Source organism: Polychytrium aggregatum (assembly GCF_025602895.1).
Source record: "Polychytrium aggregatum strain JEL109 chromosome Unknown BJ171scaffold_3, whole genome shotgun sequence".
Classification (NCBI taxonomy): Eukaryota; Fungi; Chytridiomycota; class Chytridiomycetes; order Polychytriales; genus Polychytrium; species Polychytrium aggregatum.
This window is the reverse complement of record NW_026516205.1, coordinates 1,109,599-1,125,997: the sequence shown is the minus strand read 5'-3', so window position 1 is coordinate 1,125,997 and position 16,399 is coordinate 1,109,599. Positions and strand designations below refer to the sequence as shown.

At 56.9% G+C, this 16,399-nt stretch overlaps 8 protein-coding genes across 8 annotated transcripts; 3 read left to right on the top strand and 5 right to left on the bottom strand.

The window, feature by feature from the left end:
- Positions 1-347: 347 nt before the first annotated feature.
- BJ171DRAFT_454760 (uncharacterized protein) lies at positions 348-1,671 on the bottom strand. The gene is made up of 2 exons (XM_053108259.1): positions 1,067-1,671; positions 348-860 (listed from the first exon to the last, which is right to left on the bottom strand). Exons 1-2 carry the CDS (start codon positions 1,613-1,615, stop codon positions 471-473), a joined length of 939 nt encoding a protein of 312 aa, XP_052971145.1. The 5' UTR covers positions 1,616-1,671; the 3' UTR covers positions 348-470.
- Positions 1,672-1,815: 144 nt separating this feature from the next.
- Positions 1,816-3,024, top strand: BJ171DRAFT_595482 (uncharacterized protein). The gene is made up of 3 exons (XM_053114607.1): positions 1,816-2,182; positions 2,324-2,522; positions 2,648-3,024. The coding sequence occupies exons 1-3, from the start codon at positions 1,859-1,861 to the stop codon at positions 2,833-2,835; spliced, it is 711 nt and encodes a 236-aa protein (XP_052971144.1). The 5' UTR covers positions 1,816-1,858; the 3' UTR covers positions 2,836-3,024.
- A 364-nt stretch (positions 3,025-3,388) lies between these two features.
- Positions 3,389-5,002, bottom strand: BJ171DRAFT_627218 (glycoside hydrolase; the record flags this gene model as incomplete). The annotated part of the gene is made up of 4 exons (XM_053115546.1): positions 3,389-3,953; positions 4,094-4,530; positions 4,674-4,809; positions 4,973-5,002. 4 exons carry the CDS (start codon positions 5,000-5,002, stop codon positions 3,756-3,758), a joined length of 801 nt encoding a protein of 266 aa, XP_052971143.1. The 3' UTR covers positions 3,389-3,755.
- A 1,488-nt stretch (positions 5,003-6,490) lies between these two features.
- On the bottom strand, positions 6,491-7,253 carry BJ171DRAFT_419229 (transcriptional regulator; the record flags this gene model as incomplete). Its single annotated transcript, XM_053107380.1, has 2 exons — positions 6,491-6,712; positions 6,831-7,253. 2 exons carry the CDS (start codon positions 7,251-7,253, stop codon positions 6,491-6,493), a joined length of 645 nt encoding a protein of 214 aa, XP_052971142.1.
- Positions 7,254-8,384: 1,131 nt separating this feature from the next.
- On the top strand, positions 8,385-9,206 carry BJ171DRAFT_419072 (kinase-like domain-containing protein; the record flags this gene model as incomplete). Its single annotated transcript, XM_053107374.1, has 1 exon — positions 8,385-9,206. A coding segment is annotated over one exon (822 nt), but the record flags the coding sequence as incomplete, so codon positions are not given.
- A 735-nt stretch (positions 9,207-9,941) lies between these two features.
- On the top strand, positions 9,942-10,235 carry BJ171DRAFT_396338 (uncharacterized protein; the record flags this gene model as incomplete). The annotated part of the gene is made up of 1 exon (XM_053107182.1): positions 9,942-10,235. A coding segment is annotated over one exon (294 nt), but the record flags the coding sequence as incomplete, so codon positions are not given.
- A 700-nt stretch (positions 10,236-10,935) lies between these two features.
- On the bottom strand, positions 10,936-12,225 carry BJ171DRAFT_419253 (uncharacterized protein; the record flags this gene model as incomplete). Its single annotated transcript, XM_053107382.1, has 2 exons — positions 10,936-11,338; positions 11,798-12,225. The coding sequence occupies 2 exons, from the start codon at positions 12,223-12,225 to the stop codon at positions 10,936-10,938; spliced, it is 831 nt and encodes a 276-aa protein (XP_052971139.1).
- Positions 12,226-15,136: 2,911 nt separating this feature from the next.
- On the bottom strand, positions 15,137-15,828 carry BJ171DRAFT_488348 (uncharacterized protein). Its single transcript, XM_053109367.1, has 2 exons — positions 15,587-15,828; positions 15,137-15,523 (listed from the first exon to the last, which is right to left on the bottom strand). The coding sequence occupies exons 1-2, from the start codon at positions 15,758-15,760 to the stop codon at positions 15,212-15,214; spliced, it is 486 nt and encodes a 161-aa protein (XP_052971138.1). The 5' UTR covers positions 15,761-15,828; the 3' UTR covers positions 15,137-15,211.
- Positions 15,829-16,399: the final 571 nt, after the last annotated feature.

The following is a 16,399-nucleotide window of genomic DNA, read 5'->3' as shown; positions in this document are numbered from 1 at the left end:
ACGCACACGGCCATCTTCCACATTCGAATTTCACACTACCACCATGCGACGATGTCCTGATGCAGAGTTTGCGCCAAGACGTGAGCTCGGGTTCATTCCCCAGGGTGGGATCACAGCGCCAATGTGGTGCACAGCATGGTCACTGTGCAGAGCAATCGCAGAGACTGGAGGCGGCCCGATGTCGCCATCCGGAGACTATCGAGACGGCCGCCTTTGACTACACATGGCCTATTGGACGCAGGCTCTCAGAGACTACTCATCCAATTTTGAACGGAACTGCCCTGCTTCTTGAGTCAAGCGTAGAGTGGAGTCACAGAGTCGAGTATGAAACTCGGTATTCCTGTCCGTCTGTCTTGGAAGCACTGTATTGACTGATTGTACAGGAGCAACCGACGTGGTGTGCAGAACAGCGTGATCAACACGCGGGGCAGGCGGCAGCTGCCCGCCTCGGTATGCCAACCGACGCCTGTTTAGACGATCTTAGCGATTCGAGTGTCAACAAGGTCGGTAACAGCGACTTTAGCTGAGGAGTTGATCACACCGGCGTTCTTGAGGATACCGACACACTTGGTGATGACGGACTCATGGACCGAGGTCAGGTCGCCGTAATAGTCTAAGGTCTTGAACCAGGCCTGGACATCCTCGCGCTTCTGGTGGAATCGCTGCTGGACGTAGTCGACCGACTGGCCGCCCTCGACCTGGGCCATGAAACGGGCGGTTGACTGATTGAGAATCGCCAGCACCTTCTTGACTGCATCGGGCTGCGAGGAAACAATGCCATCGTTGGCGGCAAACATAAACGCAGGCCAGGGAGGTGTGATGTTGTTCAGGTGGTAAAGCTCTCCAGAGTCATAGTGAGGCTGCGTGCGAAGCAGAAAAGTGGGGCGGTCAGATGCCGCTAATGCGATTGACCGGTCGCGGATCGACCCTCCCCCAATGTGAAGAGCCAGTGCCGTTGGTATGGTGCCATGGGTGGCGCTGTTTGGGATCAGGCGCTGTACGAGCCATCGCTGGGTCCATATGTCGGCGGTATCGCTCGCCACCAGTCAAGGCGGATCAAACTTACTTTGGTGGTGAATCGCTCCCACAGAAAGACATCGGCCGCACCGCTGAGCACGCCGGATTTGAGTCCGTGGATGTCCTTGAGCACAACAAACTCGAACGGTGCAGCGGCGCCGTCCTGCAGCCAGCCCATCTGATCCGCCAGCACGAACGGAATGATGTGGCTGCCGCTGCCCATCCGCGACACGCCGATTTTGCCATCCTTGACAAATTCAAGCGGGACGTTCTCGGGGCTGGCGCCTTCGGGAACAGCCGAGGGATTGCCAGCAATCGACCAGGTCAGCGGCTTGGCGGTATAGGTGCCCACGATCTTGAAGCCAGCGGCCGCGTTAGATGCGATGTGGGCAACGAGGCCCTCGGTCAGGGCAATGGCCATGTCGATCTGGGACTCCTTCAGGAACTTGATCATCTCGCCGGTGCCGCCAGGGCAGGTCACGACTTGGACCTCGACGCCCTCGTTCTGGAACAGCTTTTCGGCCTCGGCAATGTACAGGGGCGAGGAAAAGTGCTCGGGCACACAGCCGATGCGGATCTTGGTGGGGGCGCTCAGCATGTCGGGGATGCGGTGGATGCGGTGGATGCGGCGGATGGGCTTGGGTTTCGTGCGGGATGAGGACAGAGTCAGCGGAGGGGCCTGCTGCCGACCGGCTCAGGAAGACGCGGCGCCGAAAATAGCCTGCGCAGCACGGACACGTGGTCAGGATGTGCCACCGGCCTGGCCATCGCCGATCCGGCCTGGCCAACCTGCGGCCTCGAGACAGCCCGCCGACCAGAACACCCGCCCGATCGTTGAGCCATGACATCGCCCGACCCATCACCAGCACCGCAGCCCAGCCAGCCCACGAGCCAGAACCAGGACGGGCAGCTCTCAGCGGTCCGCGGCCTGCAGCAGACATGGACGTCGGCTGTCCAGCTCCATGAGTATGTCTTTGCCCGCGGCAAGCATGCCCGAGCCCAGATCGAAGCCATCATGTCGCCGTCGACGATGTGGGCCACCAAGATCACCCTTGGCGGCGCCATCGGTGGATTTGTTTCGGGATTTTACCTGGGCGGCCGTCATCGGGCGATGCAGTTTCTTGCCGAGAACGCACATCGACTACCGAAGACAGTCGGCGGATGGGTAAGATCGTATGACACGAAGGGAATCAAGAGCCATTCGGAGGATCAGAACGAGACGTGACTTCCGTGGGTGGCCTTTGCCGGTTCGAGCTACTAAGGCGCCGACAATCGAAACCGTGCGAAACATCCTGGTCCCGGTCAGTTCTTTTACCACAGGTACAAAAACTACGAAATGACCCATGCGGGTTTCAAAGAAGGATTCCGGTATGGCTTCAAGTTTGCGGCAGTCTCGGGGGCCTTCTGCTGTCTGGAAAATGCCTTTGAGCAAGCAACAGGACGAGAGGGCTGGATCAACAGCCTGGCCGCAGGAACCGTCACCTCGCTCGGATTTTCTGCAGCCGGTAAGTCACGATCAAGGCCGTCGGCATCTGCCATCCAGAGGGTTCTGCCGACGAGCCGGGGTTGGATCGCCGTATCGATAGCAGAGCGCTGACGGGCAGCTCTGTCTCCCTGGGTTCGCCATCAGCCCGGCTATCGCTCCAATACACCAAGTATGCAATTCTGTTTGGGGCTGGATCGTCCCTGGGTATCGGTCTCGTCCAAGACGGATACGCCTTTGTCTACGGCACCTCCATCAAAGATCCCCTGCGGGCCCGAGATGACGCCTTCTGGATTCCTGGTCTGGCGCAGATCAAGCAAGCGGCAGGGATATAGAAGCGACTGCTCGAAATGGGCGCCATATCCGTGATAGATTGGCAATGCCGGCGGTGTACCGGTATGTCATCCGGCTGGAAGGACTCGAACCGAACGGCCTCAACCTTGACTCGCCTCCATAACCGGGTGGAGGCCACATGGCAACTAGGACGGAACTCTGCGAACCAAATACAAGAACATTGCATTATATCTGCCCATGCTCCTGAACTGTGATTGTTGACACGGCGTTTGTACACTTTATTCAGAAAAAAACGGGACAATATAGCCGTTTCCATGAACATGTGGCTTTGCTTGACGCAAGCACATCACAAACTACATGTTCATGGAAACGGCTATATTGTCCCGTTTTTTTCTGAATAAAGTGTAAGGCCCACCATCACTGCTCATAATTCATCAAGAGAATGCATCGTATCCGATGCAGCCGCAAATGCAGCCGCAAATGCAGTCAGCAAATGCAGTCAGCAAAGCCTCCGTTAGCTTCCTTGAAGAAACCGATTGGGCAAAGTACATTTCATTGTGGCACAATTTTCTTGATGAAAAGGGCACTCAGTCGCGGGCAATGCCCCAAGCGCCTATAAGTGTTTACGGGACGCTCGGGTACCATGGCTGAGGACAGCAATGGTGGGCAAGTGAGCAACGTTAACCGGTGCTAGTCCCATTAAAACGGGAGTACGTTGACAAATTACACCATTGTTATCGCCAATCACTGCGGTCAAGTTCAGCGTGGTGGCAATGACCTTGTCTGGAGGGGGTGGAAATAGGTCGAAATTGCCAAGGAAGCTCAAATGCTAGACACTGGATTCATATCCTCCACCCAATGCTACGGATTGGATGGATGGTCTGGTGTATGATAGATGATTCTATACTCCACTCATAGTAAAATGCGACAAGGTAAGGTAGCTTGTCACTCAACACGGAGCCTAATTGCGGAACTCGTCCACTGCGGCGGTAATGAGCTCGCCGTGGATGCCGGTAGTCGCATTATAGTAATCCTCGCTGAGCTCCCAGGCAAAGACACCAAGATTCCACTTCTTGGCAAACTTGACCTTCTGCTGGATTGACTGAACGTCGTCGTAGGTGATGAAGATGCTCGTGTTTGTGTTGAGGAGGGTCGGGGACTGGATGAACACATAGAGCAAATGCAGGAATTGTGCGGGGCAGGAGAGGTATGAGTCCACTATAGCCAATCGTGTAACAGGAGCAGTTGTTGCCATAGAACTCACTGGTTCTCTGAACACAGCACGCAGTCGGGTATTACCTGGATCTTACCGCCGTGCCAGGTGCGGACCCAGGGCTTTTGGGCCTTGTTCTTGGACACCAAGACACCCTGCTCACGCAGGCCGCGATAGGACCAGGCACCAGAGACGCCTGGAATCCCGGTGCAGGGATCGGGGAAGGGGGTGTCGTACTTGTCGCCTTGAATCACGGGGCAGGCCTGGGGGTTCTTGGGGTCGACTTGGGGAAGACAGAGCTGGTAGACGCCATCGCCGGTGACCGGTCCCCCCAGTGCCATCGAGAGTCCATTGAAGGCGAGACCCAGACGGAGCTTGCTGGCGGGGATTGCGAGCTGCTTGACAAAGGCCGTCACAGTTTCGTTGATGGAGGAGTCGCCGTTGGGGCTGCCAGAGTTGCTATAGAGCGGAGTGTTGTAGTCGGCGTAGGGATTCCAGTTGCCGTTGTAGTCGTAGGTCATCACTAGGGATGGATTCCGCACAGGTGAGGTTATCAAGACCGGCGCATAAACTTGGATAAACGAGGAGCCATCCCACACTTGCGGCTGGTGCACAGTGGAGCACCTGACACAACCGCCGGACGCCAGACGCCCGGGGGGCACTCACGATTGATTTTGTCGAGAGTCTTGGCATAATCGGAGAGCCAGTTCTTTCCAGAGGCGTCGGAATAGACCCCAGCAGTGGCGCCGATGGCGGCGGTGATAGGGCGACTGCCGATTTTTTGACGAAGGAGCACAAGCGTCTTGTTGAAATCGGAAAAGTCATTAGGGCTGACGACATTGCAGCCAACCCCAAGGTTGTTCGGATACCTGAGATTCCATGTGGCGACAACCAGACAAAAGGTGAGGGAAATGATATAGAGGACTCGAAGGCCTGGGGAAGCTGTGGTAGCAGGTAACACTTACTCCCAATCTGTGGGACGGTGTCGAGGTCATCATGAGATTGTCACCGATGAGATGTTTGAATAAGTGTGATGAGCGCCACAGGGTCAACAGATATGCACATCAACATTCACGGGAGCGACGGCTTTGATCAACACCCAGGGAGATGATTAAATCCACGTCGCGTTTTTGTCCGAGTGAGACGATGTGTCCCATGGTCTATTCAATACCCTGTCGGGCGACCTGAGGAACTTGGACTCTGGTATTCACCCAGCACCAAATGATGGCTCATTGGCCCTCCAAGTACGCCAAGCCATTGCCCCAAGCACTGAATGAGGGAGAGGGCGCAACCGCAACGGAAGTCAACACCCGCGAGCTTCCGCGCGGCAATGGAGAGTCCGAAGGGCAGGGCGGTGGACGGGCTGCGGTTTCTCGGTGGCAAGTTGGAGAGATTGGTCAATGACTCATGCCTTGGGTTTGGGCTCGAGCTGGATGTTGGCCGGGAGCAAGGTCTCGCTGATCTCCATGTTCTTGGCGATGGTGGCGACGGCATCGGGACCGGCGATGATCTGGATCAGCTCAAAGACAGCGCGAATGCCTGGTTGTAAAACGAATAGAGAGTGTCGGGGGGATCAGATATCGGAAGCATCGGTGACGCTCGGCGACAACAGTTGCGAGCGTCAGGTAATCAAGAGTGCAGTCGCTGTGTGTTATGTCTTCACGCCACGACTATGGTACCTTGCATGCCAGTGAGACCAACGGCCCACTTGTCTTGGACGAACCATCCCTCCGATTCGCCGAGCTTGAGGCTCGCAGGAATTTTTCCAAGCTGCTTGAACTTGCGAAGTACAACCTCTCCTGAGCCAACAACAAAGGCATCGGGGCTATTGGCGAGTCTCTGCAGATAGCCCGCAAATGGTTCCTGGTCCAGGAGATGCGCCTGGGTCTGTGGGATCGCAGGGATGTACACGAGCTTGGGGAGGGCGGTACCGTTGTCGTCGGCCGACAGCAAAACCCGGTCGCAGGCACAGGTCAGCGGCCAGATGGAATGGTCGGCAACCGAGTCTGCGTCGCCAGTGAGGACGGTCAGCTTGGACGGCTCGTCGGCAGCAACCCGGACGTACTCGAGATAGTGCGTCTGCACGATCGCAAGCAGGGCCTCGCCGACTCCAGCAATGTCGAGGCTGTCGGACCCGTCGACCAGGAGGATCGTGACCTGGTCCTTGAGCGTCTGAGAGAACAGCGACGAGCGGTGTTGGGTGCCGGCACGTTTGGTTTCTCTGGGAATGATGGTGTTTTTGCCGGCCCTGAGGATGCCGAGGGTCATCCGCGACACAATAGGCCCTATGGCCATGCACCAAGGCAAGTCGAAGCAGACAACAGCAGTTATTGCAGCACACAGTCATTTGGAGTGGGTGAGTGACAGCCAATGTACCAGGTCTATCCAAAGCCGCCCTCTCAGCCCATTAGGCCACGCAATCATAGTCAGTCCAACCGCCATCGAGTCATCACAAGAGTGTCAAACACTATCCACTGTAACGGCTACTTGCCTCCAGGGGAATGAATACGCGAGAAGGGATCGTCGTCCATCTCGTTCGGAGTGTACTGAATGTTGTGCAAGAGCCTATCGACCAGCTCGTTGCCAAAGAGCGATCGGCCCAGGGCGAAGCCCATGTCGGCCCCCGCCGAGACGCCGCTGGAGGTGGCATACTTGCCGTCAATGACATAGCGGGCCTTGTGTATCCACTCGGTCTTGTCTCCATACTGGGCAAGACAAGATAGGGTGGTTAGTTGCTTTTGGATGCATTTGAAAGGCAGCGGATCATTGATGTGAAAGGCCAGTGCAGAGCCATGACTTGCATGAGCATACAGCGTAACCCACCAGGACCATCATGCCAAATGCAAACTTGTTCGTGGTGGCCTTGCGTCCATCCAGCAAACCTGCGGCTGCCAGGAGCGAGGAGCCAGTACAGACGCTCGTGATCCACTTGGCGGCCCCGGCCTGCTTCTGGATGAAGGCAGTGACAGCAATGTCTTGGGCAGCGGCAACCGAGCCCAAGCCGCCTGGAACGACGAGAACGTCGAGCTGCGGGCACGAGGCCAAATCATGATCGCAGAGGACCGAGAAGTGAGAAACGGACTCGATTGGGTTGGACTTTGTCCCGCCAACAGTGACAAACTGGTGGCGAAGGGTGCTCCCAGAGTGTCGCTGCAGCGACGCAAGCTTCATCCAGATGGAGAAGGGAGCTTGGGCGTCCATAAGCTCCCAGCCATCATAGAGCAGCATTCCAAAGGTGAGGGACATGGCTAGCACGATACCGGAGGGGTTATTGTCGTTTGTGGTGCTGCGAGAGTGATGGAATATATCCCAGAGGAGACCCAGACGAGGGGGAATGAAGGGCCGGCTGCGGCAGAATGCCAAGATGTCAGAAAGACACCGCCAAGCCGGTGCCAAGACCGGTGCCAAGCCCGGGACAAACGTTACTTGTGCTGCGTCCGCTGGTCACATCTTTGGGTGAGCAGGGAGATTCATGGAGTCATTGGGCACGATGAGGGCCAACGAATCGCTATATTACTGAAGGAGATAAGAACATCGATCGATATTACAGCGTTTCCAATATGAAATGGGTCACTCCCGTTTTTAACCATGACTGTGTTATTTCTGGAACCTGAATACACCCACTCATCGCATTCATGGCCAAGCACAGCAAGTCATCGACCAGGCACCAAAGGAGACCGAGGTGGTGATTGCCTTTGGGAATGCATCCTGGAAGCAAGGGAAGGGATTCGCATCCAGTCCACGGAGACTCAGGTTCGCTCGGTATTTCGAGCAGTTCATACACCACCAGAGACAACCAAGTGTGCTCGGTGAACGAGTTCAACACATCCCAGGTGTGCTCGAGTATCTTGGTATCGATACACCATGGAGCTGTCCAGAGGGTCGAGGGAATACACCACTCAAAGAGACTGCCAGCCAAGACGAGAAACAATCTCACGGCTTGCTCGCTGGGGCCTACGGAAGTTCGGCAGGTTTCAGGCCTCTGATGCCAGAGAGTGACTGTCCCGTTTCTTTCTGGACCGACTGTGCGAACTGGGGAGGTCGAGATGGAACTCTATTGGCACTCCGAAGTGATACCCTCCGCGCAGCAACGTGATACCTCCGCGCAGCGAGGTGATACCCTCCACCCACATCGCCACTCGACCCCTGGCCGCTGCGTTGGCTTGCCACCGCCACCATTCCCAAGATACCCGTGCCCGATCACGTAGTATATGAACCCCGTCGACATGGTGGTCGCCGTTTGCTTTCCACAACCACCGTCCTCTGCGCACCCTACTCGAGAACCCGCTTTCCGAACGCACTTTGCTTCGTCACAGCTGTCCCCTCCTTCTGCCCCCTTCTGCCCCTCCCTCTGCCCTTGCCGTCATCTGCATCACCATGTCGACCGAAACTTCATCTCGAAACATCGCCGCTGAAAGCATCACCAACTGGACTCTTGCTCCCATTGCCCACGGCGGCTGGGGCGAAGTATTCAAGGCCTCGTACAATGACGCCGTGGTCGCTGTAAAGCAGCCCTTTCGCGGCCACTCCGATGCAGAGCTGGTCGAATTTCGGAAAGAAATCGCCATCTGGCGCAGACTGAACCACCGACACGTTCTTCCGCTCTTCGGCGCCTGCGACAACAACTCCAAGCACTGCATAGTCTCACCATTCATGCCCAACGGCACCCTCCACGATTATGTCAGAGATCCAGCAAACATTCGTCCCCTCGAGGAGAAGCTTTGCCTCCTTCGCCAAGTGGCTTTGGGCATGGCGTATCTCCACAGCAACAACGTCGTTCACGGCGACCTGAAGCCAATGAACGTTCTGTTGGATGCATCGTTTTCAGCCGTCATCTCGGATTTCGGCTTGTCCCACATTTGGACCGACTCGGCCCAGACCAACAACCAGCAGGGAGTGTCCGTTTGCGGCACTCCAGGCTTCATGGCCCCCGAGCTGCTGGGCTCCAACCACGAAGCGCAGACCACGAAGCGCTCGGATGTCTTTGCCTTTGCCATCACCATCCTCACTGTCCTCAACAACGCCGCGACCCCCTGGGTACTCAGCTCACAATCCATGGGTGGCTACACCGTTTGCAACTATGTTCTCGAGGGTGGTCGGCCCAGCCGTTTCGAAGGCATCCCCGACGACGTCTGGCAGCTCGTCAGCGATTGTTGGAAGCAAGATCCCAACGACCGCCCCGAGTTCCCCAGCATTGTCGAGAGCCTCGATCGCTACAAGGACTACATCCGCCCGACTCCTGAGCCATCCAGCTCCGAAGTGGTATCGGACAGCTCCGAAGTGGTATCGGACAGCTCCAGCTGCTCCGGTGCCAGTACCGCCTCTGGCTCTCCCAAGACTTCCGATTTGGCGTCTATGGAACTTCCTGAAAATTGCAATATTCCGCCCTCTCTGGCCCTGCGCTTCCAGAGCGGAGACCCGGATGCTGCCCTCGATGTTGCCGAAAGCTCGATCAAGCCGCTGGAAATGCCGCAAGGATTGGCCAAGTTTGTTGCCAAGTACATCACCCACAGCCAGCCCAGCCAGCCCGACAACACAACAGCTGTGCAGATCTTCTCTCGCATGGCGGATGAGGGCAATCTCGAGGCCCACTTCTATCTTGGATGGATGTACATGACTGGCTGTGGTGTCCAGCAAGACTTTTCCAAATCCTTTACCCATTGGACCAAGGTCCACAAAGAATCTGGCGATCCGGCTCTCGAGCCAATGGCCTCACACATGCTCGGCTGGCTCTACTACCTGGGCCGCGGCACTGGAAAAGACACAATAACCGGAATCAAAATGATCAAAGAAGGCTCGGCCTCTCACTTTGGCCTTGGCGAAGAGGCGTGCCTCAGCGGCTTCACCTTGAGTTCATCCAGAGCGACTGCAGCCAAAAAGTTCTTCGAGCTGTGCCACACACTCTCCGAATACGACTGGCTCTGCAAGCATCTGATGGCGGTGTGCTATGTCAACGGATTCGGCACCCTGCAGGACAAGACGCAGGCCTTCACAATCTTCAAGGAGCTGGCCAAACAGGGACATAGCGACAGCCAGTACTGGCTGGGGCATTGCTACTCGTATTGCCTGGGAACATCCCGAGCCAGATTCAAGGCCTTGTCTTGGTACAACAAATCCGTCAACCAGGAGAACCCCTATGCAATGCGGGCCCTGGGAGACTGCTATTATTACGGTCTCGGAGTTGCTCGAAGCATGCCCACTGCCTCCCTGTGGTATATGCGGTCGGCCAATCTGGGTGTCAGCGGCGCTGTCAGCGCCATGGCTACGATGATCAGCATGATTGGATTGTACCTTCAGTTCATGCGTTGATTTCTGAATATGTATATGCTGCGCAAGAATAAAACCATTGTGCATATCGAAACAGACGATGGTATCGTTGATGTGGCCGATCAATCGCTGATCGACACTTGTGGCTGCCCATTGTGTGTTTCGGTTGACCCAGGAACAGCGACGTCAAGCAGTGCATCTGTGCTCGGTTGGTGGTATCGCCTGCTGCTTGCTGCTTGCTGCTTGCTGAGGGACTTGGGCTCGCCCCATGTTCCGTGTTGAATTATTGTCAGGATCCATGATGGGAGGGCCAGGAAAAGAGGAGGTTGAAGATAAATTTATTCAGCGTTCAAAGGGCGTGGGTCGAAGTTCAAGATCCCCCCGATCGAGTCCCCTCCCCGTCCCGGAGCTCTAGGCGAGGGTTCTTTATATTTCGAGTCCGAGACGGGACGGGGGTGGACTCGGGTCGAGAAGTGTGTCGAGGCGTGGGAAGTGATGTGATTGATGGCGCGATGGTGGACAAGTTGCAGGAATGACGTGAGTAGTCTCTCGCGTCATGTTCACATGTGGGTCAGTCCCTCACAATTATGGTGCTTGCTCGTTTCTTCGGTGATGCAGCGATGATCTTGGGGAGAGGAGCCGGCAAAGCGCTTGGGGTAGCTCATGGGTCAGGGCCACTGTCGAGCCTCATAAGACTGTCGATGGCGTATCTGAATCCTTGGTCCGCGGCCTTATGGTACCAAAACATAGCTTCAGAATCCTTGAGGAAACCATCAGCGCGTTCGTAGAAGTCGCCGATATAGTGTTGGCCGTATCGATTGCCCTGCTCGGCCGATTTGCGATACCACTCGATTTCCTTGGAGTGGTCCTTGTCGACGCCGTATCCCCAGTAGTAGCACATGCCGACCATCCACTCCCCGTACGAATTGCCTTGATCGGCGGATTTGCGGAACCACTCGAATGCCCTTGAGTAATTTTTTGGCCTCCCCCAGCCGCATCGATAGCACTCGCCAATCCAGAGCTGGCTGTCGCTGTGGCCGTCATTGGCGAGCTGCTCAAAGATGCTCGCTGCCGCTTCATGGTCTCTCGCAGCACCGAACCCTTGGACCAGACACACAGCCTTGAGGTGCTTGTAGAGCCAGTCTCGATTTGATCCCAGATTGCACAGCTGAAACAGCTTGCAGGCGGCTGGTGACAGGGAGGACACAAAGGCTAGCCATGATGCTAAGCTCTCGTCCTCCCCGAGACGGAAGTCTCTCGACTCGTTCTCGCGAATGATCTTGATGCCCTTCTGTTGGTTTTGTTGTGTGCCCCGGCCGAGGTAGTGCATCCACCCAACCATGTGGGTGGCAATCGGTTTGATGACCGGGTCCGTCGACTTGGTGCTGACCTCCTGCCAGTGATTGAGGGCATCGACATCGCTCTGCTCGACACCGTGGCCAGTGAACGAGAACCACCCATGAAGGAACTCGATGTGGAGTCGGCCGTCTTCGCTGCCTTGATCTTCAGCCTTGGAGTACCACTCGATGGCGGTGTCGTAGTCCTGTTCGACTCCTTCGCCGGTCTCATAGCATCGGCCGAGAGCAACTTGGGCCTGTGCGAGTCCACGATCCGCAAGGCAGCGATACAGTTCGGCAGCCTTGGTGTGGTCCTGGTCGACTCCAATGCCATTGCGATGACACTCGGCCAGGTGGAACTGAGCCATCGGATGATTTGTGTGGGCTGCATTCTCCAGGTGGCGGAAGATTTGTTGAGACTGAGACCGCCGCGCTGCCCGGCTTACGGACTGCTGTCCGTCGAGATGGACTTGGATGATCCGGGCCAGGAAGAACGAGGCAGCGGGGCACCCTTGGTCCGCCTGAGCAACGAGCCAGGATCGGTCGGCTGTGGGTGGCACATTGCAGTGCAGGGCGAGTGCAATGCGGTCGCTGGGTGTGAGGCCGATCCGCATCTGTCCGTCTGGATGACGTAGTTCTGCATTCTGGCACCAGCGGTGGAAGCGAGGCAGCTTGGAGCTCAGGAGAGGCCGTGCCCGCCTGCACACTTGGAGCAGGGTCTTGATGGCGACATGGTCAAGTGCGAGCTGGAAGCGCTCGTTGAAGCAAACGATGGCAAAGATGTCCGGGCTGTGGTCGTCGACGGCCAGGCGAGTCATCGGTCGAGTGCAGGAGGAAGCGACGCTGGCATTCATGGCGATGCGAGACTGCGACTGTGGATGGAGGCGAAGCGTTTCAGCAGATCTTGAAAGATGGTTGGATGGGGGAAAGAGATGCGAGATGGGCAAAGCAAAGCGAGGCGGATCAAGACGGAGGGACTATTCGATGGGTGAACCGTGGTCTGGGAATCGATTCCAACCCCACAGTTGCGGTGCTGGCCCGGTCTGATCAACTTGATTTCCAGGGAACCCTGCAGCTGAGTGGATTTTGATTACCAACCCAAAAGTCCCGTGGTGCCAGTTGCCAGCCCAGTCGTGCCTGGTCCTTGGCGCCAAGCCCTTTTATATATATATATATTTCACTTTAAAGCTATCAAGGCCTGGTCGGCCCTAGCAGTACTTGGGGGAAAGAAAAAGAAAAAGAAGGAGAAAAATAACAAGGGATGGAATACTCATAGGCCTAATGGGCAGTTTGCGTTCGATGAAAGCTATATGCCCTCATCTCTCGCTCTGCTTCGACCATGCCGCCTATCGCCTGGGGGGTTTCCACCCCGCCTTGGCGATGATCAGCGTCTTGAACACCCTTCGGAGTGTTCGCCACAGGAGGTGTACATCCGGGTCTTGCCAGTTGAACCTTCTCATGCCATCCAGCTCGTAGCAACCCACTACGTTCGTCAGGTTCAGGAGCTTATCGATCGGACCGACCTTTTCGTGGCCGCTTTCTTGCCACTCGGGGTGCCGCAGCTTGAACTCGTCCGCTATCCGTTGCCACGAGCCGCCTCTTCCGACGCAGCTCTGGGTGTGGGTCTGGCACATCGCGACGAACTCTCCTCGGCTCTTCGTGCAGGAGACACACAGCCGATAGTGGCCATACGGGTGTCCGGGGAAGGCACCCAGGGTCCATCTTACCATCATGTTGTGATAGTATCGATCTCTCTTGGGCCCTCGCTCGGCCCACAGTCCCGACATGGTCGTCGTCACGGTGCGGGCCGAGGTCAGTTCCTTTGACCTGTCGAAGCCTTGCGCGTCCTCGATGTGAATCTGCAGCTTGACTGGTGGCCCTGGGAGCTGGTAGTAGCCATTCCTGAACAGCTCCTTCATCGGGTAGTCCGGCTGGCACTGCTCTTTCAGCACGATCAGCTGCCGCCAGTACTCGTCGAGGTAGAACTGGGAGCCGAGGGATGCATCCATCAGGCTGGGCTGGATGCGGGAATATCTCAACACCATCGAGACCATCTTGTCGTTGTGGTCCAGACGGTCTTCCCAGACGGCTCGGTTCTGGAGGGCCAGCTGCTTGAGGCGGTTGGGCAGGGTGATGAGTCCGCATCCGAGGTGCATCGCTCCGTAGGACGTGTTCCGCACCACTCTGAAGAGTCGGGTCAGACAGTGCATCTGTGCTCGTCTGAGTGTCACGGCTTGCTGCTTCGTGAGCACTTCGAGGGTCAGTCCATACTCGAGCATGGGCCGAACGAAGGTCTTGAACACCCTCGTCACCGTCTTGGCCGAGTATCGGCCCAGACTCATTCCGTGCTTCACCAGCTTGTCGGCGGCACCTCTAGCCTTGTGGGTGAGGTTCTGGATCTGGCGGTCCATCCTGAAGCCGTTGATGTCGACGATGGCTCCGAGATACCGGAACTCCTTGGCGACTGGCAGCTCCTTGCCGTATAGGTGCACCTTGGCATCCTTCTCTGGGTGCTGTTCGGTGAACATCACCTCGCACTTCGGGGGCGAGAACTGGTATCGATTCTCGATGCTGTGGGCCTCGCAGATGTCGAGGAGGCGCTGGGTCTGGTTGGGGCGGCAGATGAGCACCCCATCGTCGGCAAACCACAGTGAGTTGACCTGGACGGCTCGTCCTCGGGTGGTGGTTAGGGTCGTTCCATCGTCTGCCCGGAGTTTCCCAGGGAGGTCGTCGATGAACACGCTGAACATCAGCGGGCTCAGCACCGATCCTTGGATCAGTCCCTTCTGCAGCCAGACCGGATTGGACCGACGGCTCTTGCTAACGACTTGAATCTTCACATCGTCGAACATGGCCTTCAAGAGCCTGAGGGTGATCGTACATGGGGTGCGCTCTTCAATCTTGTCCCAGAGCTTCTCCCTCCAGACAGTGTCGTAGGCCGCCTTGATGTCGAGGAACACCAGGGAGTACTCCTCGCCCGCCAGCTGGCGGTCCTTGATGAGCGTGTCCAGGCCAAAGATCTGGTCGAGGGTGCCTCGCTCGGCCCGGAATCCACCTTGGGCAATGTCCATCAGTCCGAGCTTTCGGTTGAGCAACGGCAGCAGTGCTCGCTCGACAACCTTTCGGCAGACCTGGGTCAGTCCAATCGGCCTGTACATTGCGGGGTCGAGGGGCGATCCCTTGTTCTTGTAGACGGGATGGATCAGCACTGTACTCCACTCAGTTGGGACCACGGACGCCTTGATGGCTGCTCCCATGAGGAAGTAGAGCCATATCGAGACTCTATATGCGTTGGGCTGGAGCAGTTCGATCTTGATCCTGTCCGACCCTGGGGCCTTCCTTCGTGGTGTTGTAATGATCGCCTCCTTGATTGCCCGTGGGCTGATTATGGGGAGCTCGTAGCTGGGGGGAGTCGTCTACGCTCTTGGCTCGGTGTAGGGGGCTCGACGTCGCCAAGCCCTGTTCTTCTCTCAACAGACCATCCCTTGGCTGCCTTGGTTTCTGCCTCTCATCCTCCAACCCCGTCCAGCCATGCTGACCGCCACCAGCAACCAGCTCTATTCCTGCCCTGCCCACGGCACCGACCACGACCTGTTCCTCTCATACCAAGCCCAGACTGATGCTGCCACTGTCCAGGCTCTGAAGGAGGTGCTCACCTCGGTCGCCCTCCGTCGATATGGCAAACCCCTCTCCGTCTTCCACGATGTCGACTGCCTCAACAATCCCAGCGACCCTCCAGCCAGTTCTATCAGTGCCCTCCCCACCAGCAAAGCCGTCTTCCTGCTCCTCAGCAAGGCCTCGATGGACATGATGAAGGACAAGACCAAGAATGGCCAAGAGGACAATGTAGTCCTTGAAATCAAGACCGCCCTCGATCTCAAGGATGCCAAACGCTCCCTGCCTGTCCTTCCCCTCGGAATCGCCACCAAGGAGACCAAGGATGGTGTCGATGACTTCACTCCCTTCCTACCGTACATGGTGTCCCTCCCCGACGACCCTGCCTTTGCCCCCCTCAAGCAGATCCTCGGCAGAGTGAACCAGATCCAGTCCTTTGGCTTCCGTCCCGACCAGATGCACAAGCGAGTCTACCGCCTCCTCAACCTCGTCCATCCCATCCCACCCAACATGGATCTCATTACGGCCATCCATCGCAAATACTTTTGCGATTCCAAGTTCCGATTCGACCCCGCCCACCTCGACACCCTGCTCAAGCAGCTCACCCTGACTGGCCGTGCCGTCATCTCTGGCATGGGTGGCATGGGTAAGTCCGTCCTGGCTGTCCAGATCCTGTTCTTCATGATGGGCATTATGAATGCGAGCAACAAGGAAGACCTCCTCGCCATCAAGGCCGAGACCATCGGCATCAAGCCACAGTACCGCCAGGTCTTCTGGATCAACTGCTCGACTGAGTCGACTGCCCTCGATGGACTCATCGACATGTTCCCTGGTATCAAGCCCGATGTGATCAAGGAACATGCCTCGAGGTTCCTCGCCAACACTCACGGCTATCTCCTGGTGCTCGACAATGTCGATGACATCAACGTGGTCGACTCTGTGTTTGAGCACTCCAAGTCGGTCGGGTTCGGCGGCGATGTGGTGATGACGACCCGGCTGGCCTCGCTGCCTCCTGGTGCATTCGTCAGTGCTCTCGAGACCAAGGCACCGAGCTTCCAGCACGATCTGCTCCGTCTCGGCAACTGGGACGACAAAACTACACTCGACTATATCATGTCGTCGTCGCCAATGATTGTCCAGCGACTTGTGTCGGACGAGGCCAGGAAATCCCTC

Coding starts and splice junctions, on each gene's coding strand:
- BJ171DRAFT_595482 (XM_053114607.1), top strand. CDS start 1,859: ATGACATCGCCCGACCCATCACCAGCACCGCAGCCCAGCCAGCCCACG. Junction 2,183..2,323: donor CGAAGACAGTCGGCGGATGG/GTAAGATCGTAT, acceptor GGTCCCGGTCAG/TTCTTTTACCACAGGTACAA. Junction 2,523..2,647: donor GCTCGGATTTTCTGCAGCCG/GTAAGTCACGAT, acceptor GTTCGCCATCAG/CCCGGCTATCGCTCCAATAC.
- BJ171DRAFT_488348 (XM_053109367.1), bottom strand. CDS start 15,760: ATGGATGGCCGTAATGAGATCCATGTTGGGTGGGATGGGATGGACGAG. Junction 15,524..15,586: donor TCGTCGGGGAGGGACACCAT/GTACGGTAGGAA, acceptor GGCGATTCCGAG/GGGAAGGACAGGCAGGGAGC.
- BJ171DRAFT_454760 (XM_053108259.1), bottom strand. CDS start 1,615: ATGCTGAGCGCCCCCACCAAGATCCGCATCGGCTGTGTGCCCGAGCAC. Junction 861..1,066: donor GGGAGCGATTCACCACCAAA/GTAAGTTTGATC, acceptor CTTCGCACGCAG/CCTCACTATGACTCTGGAGA.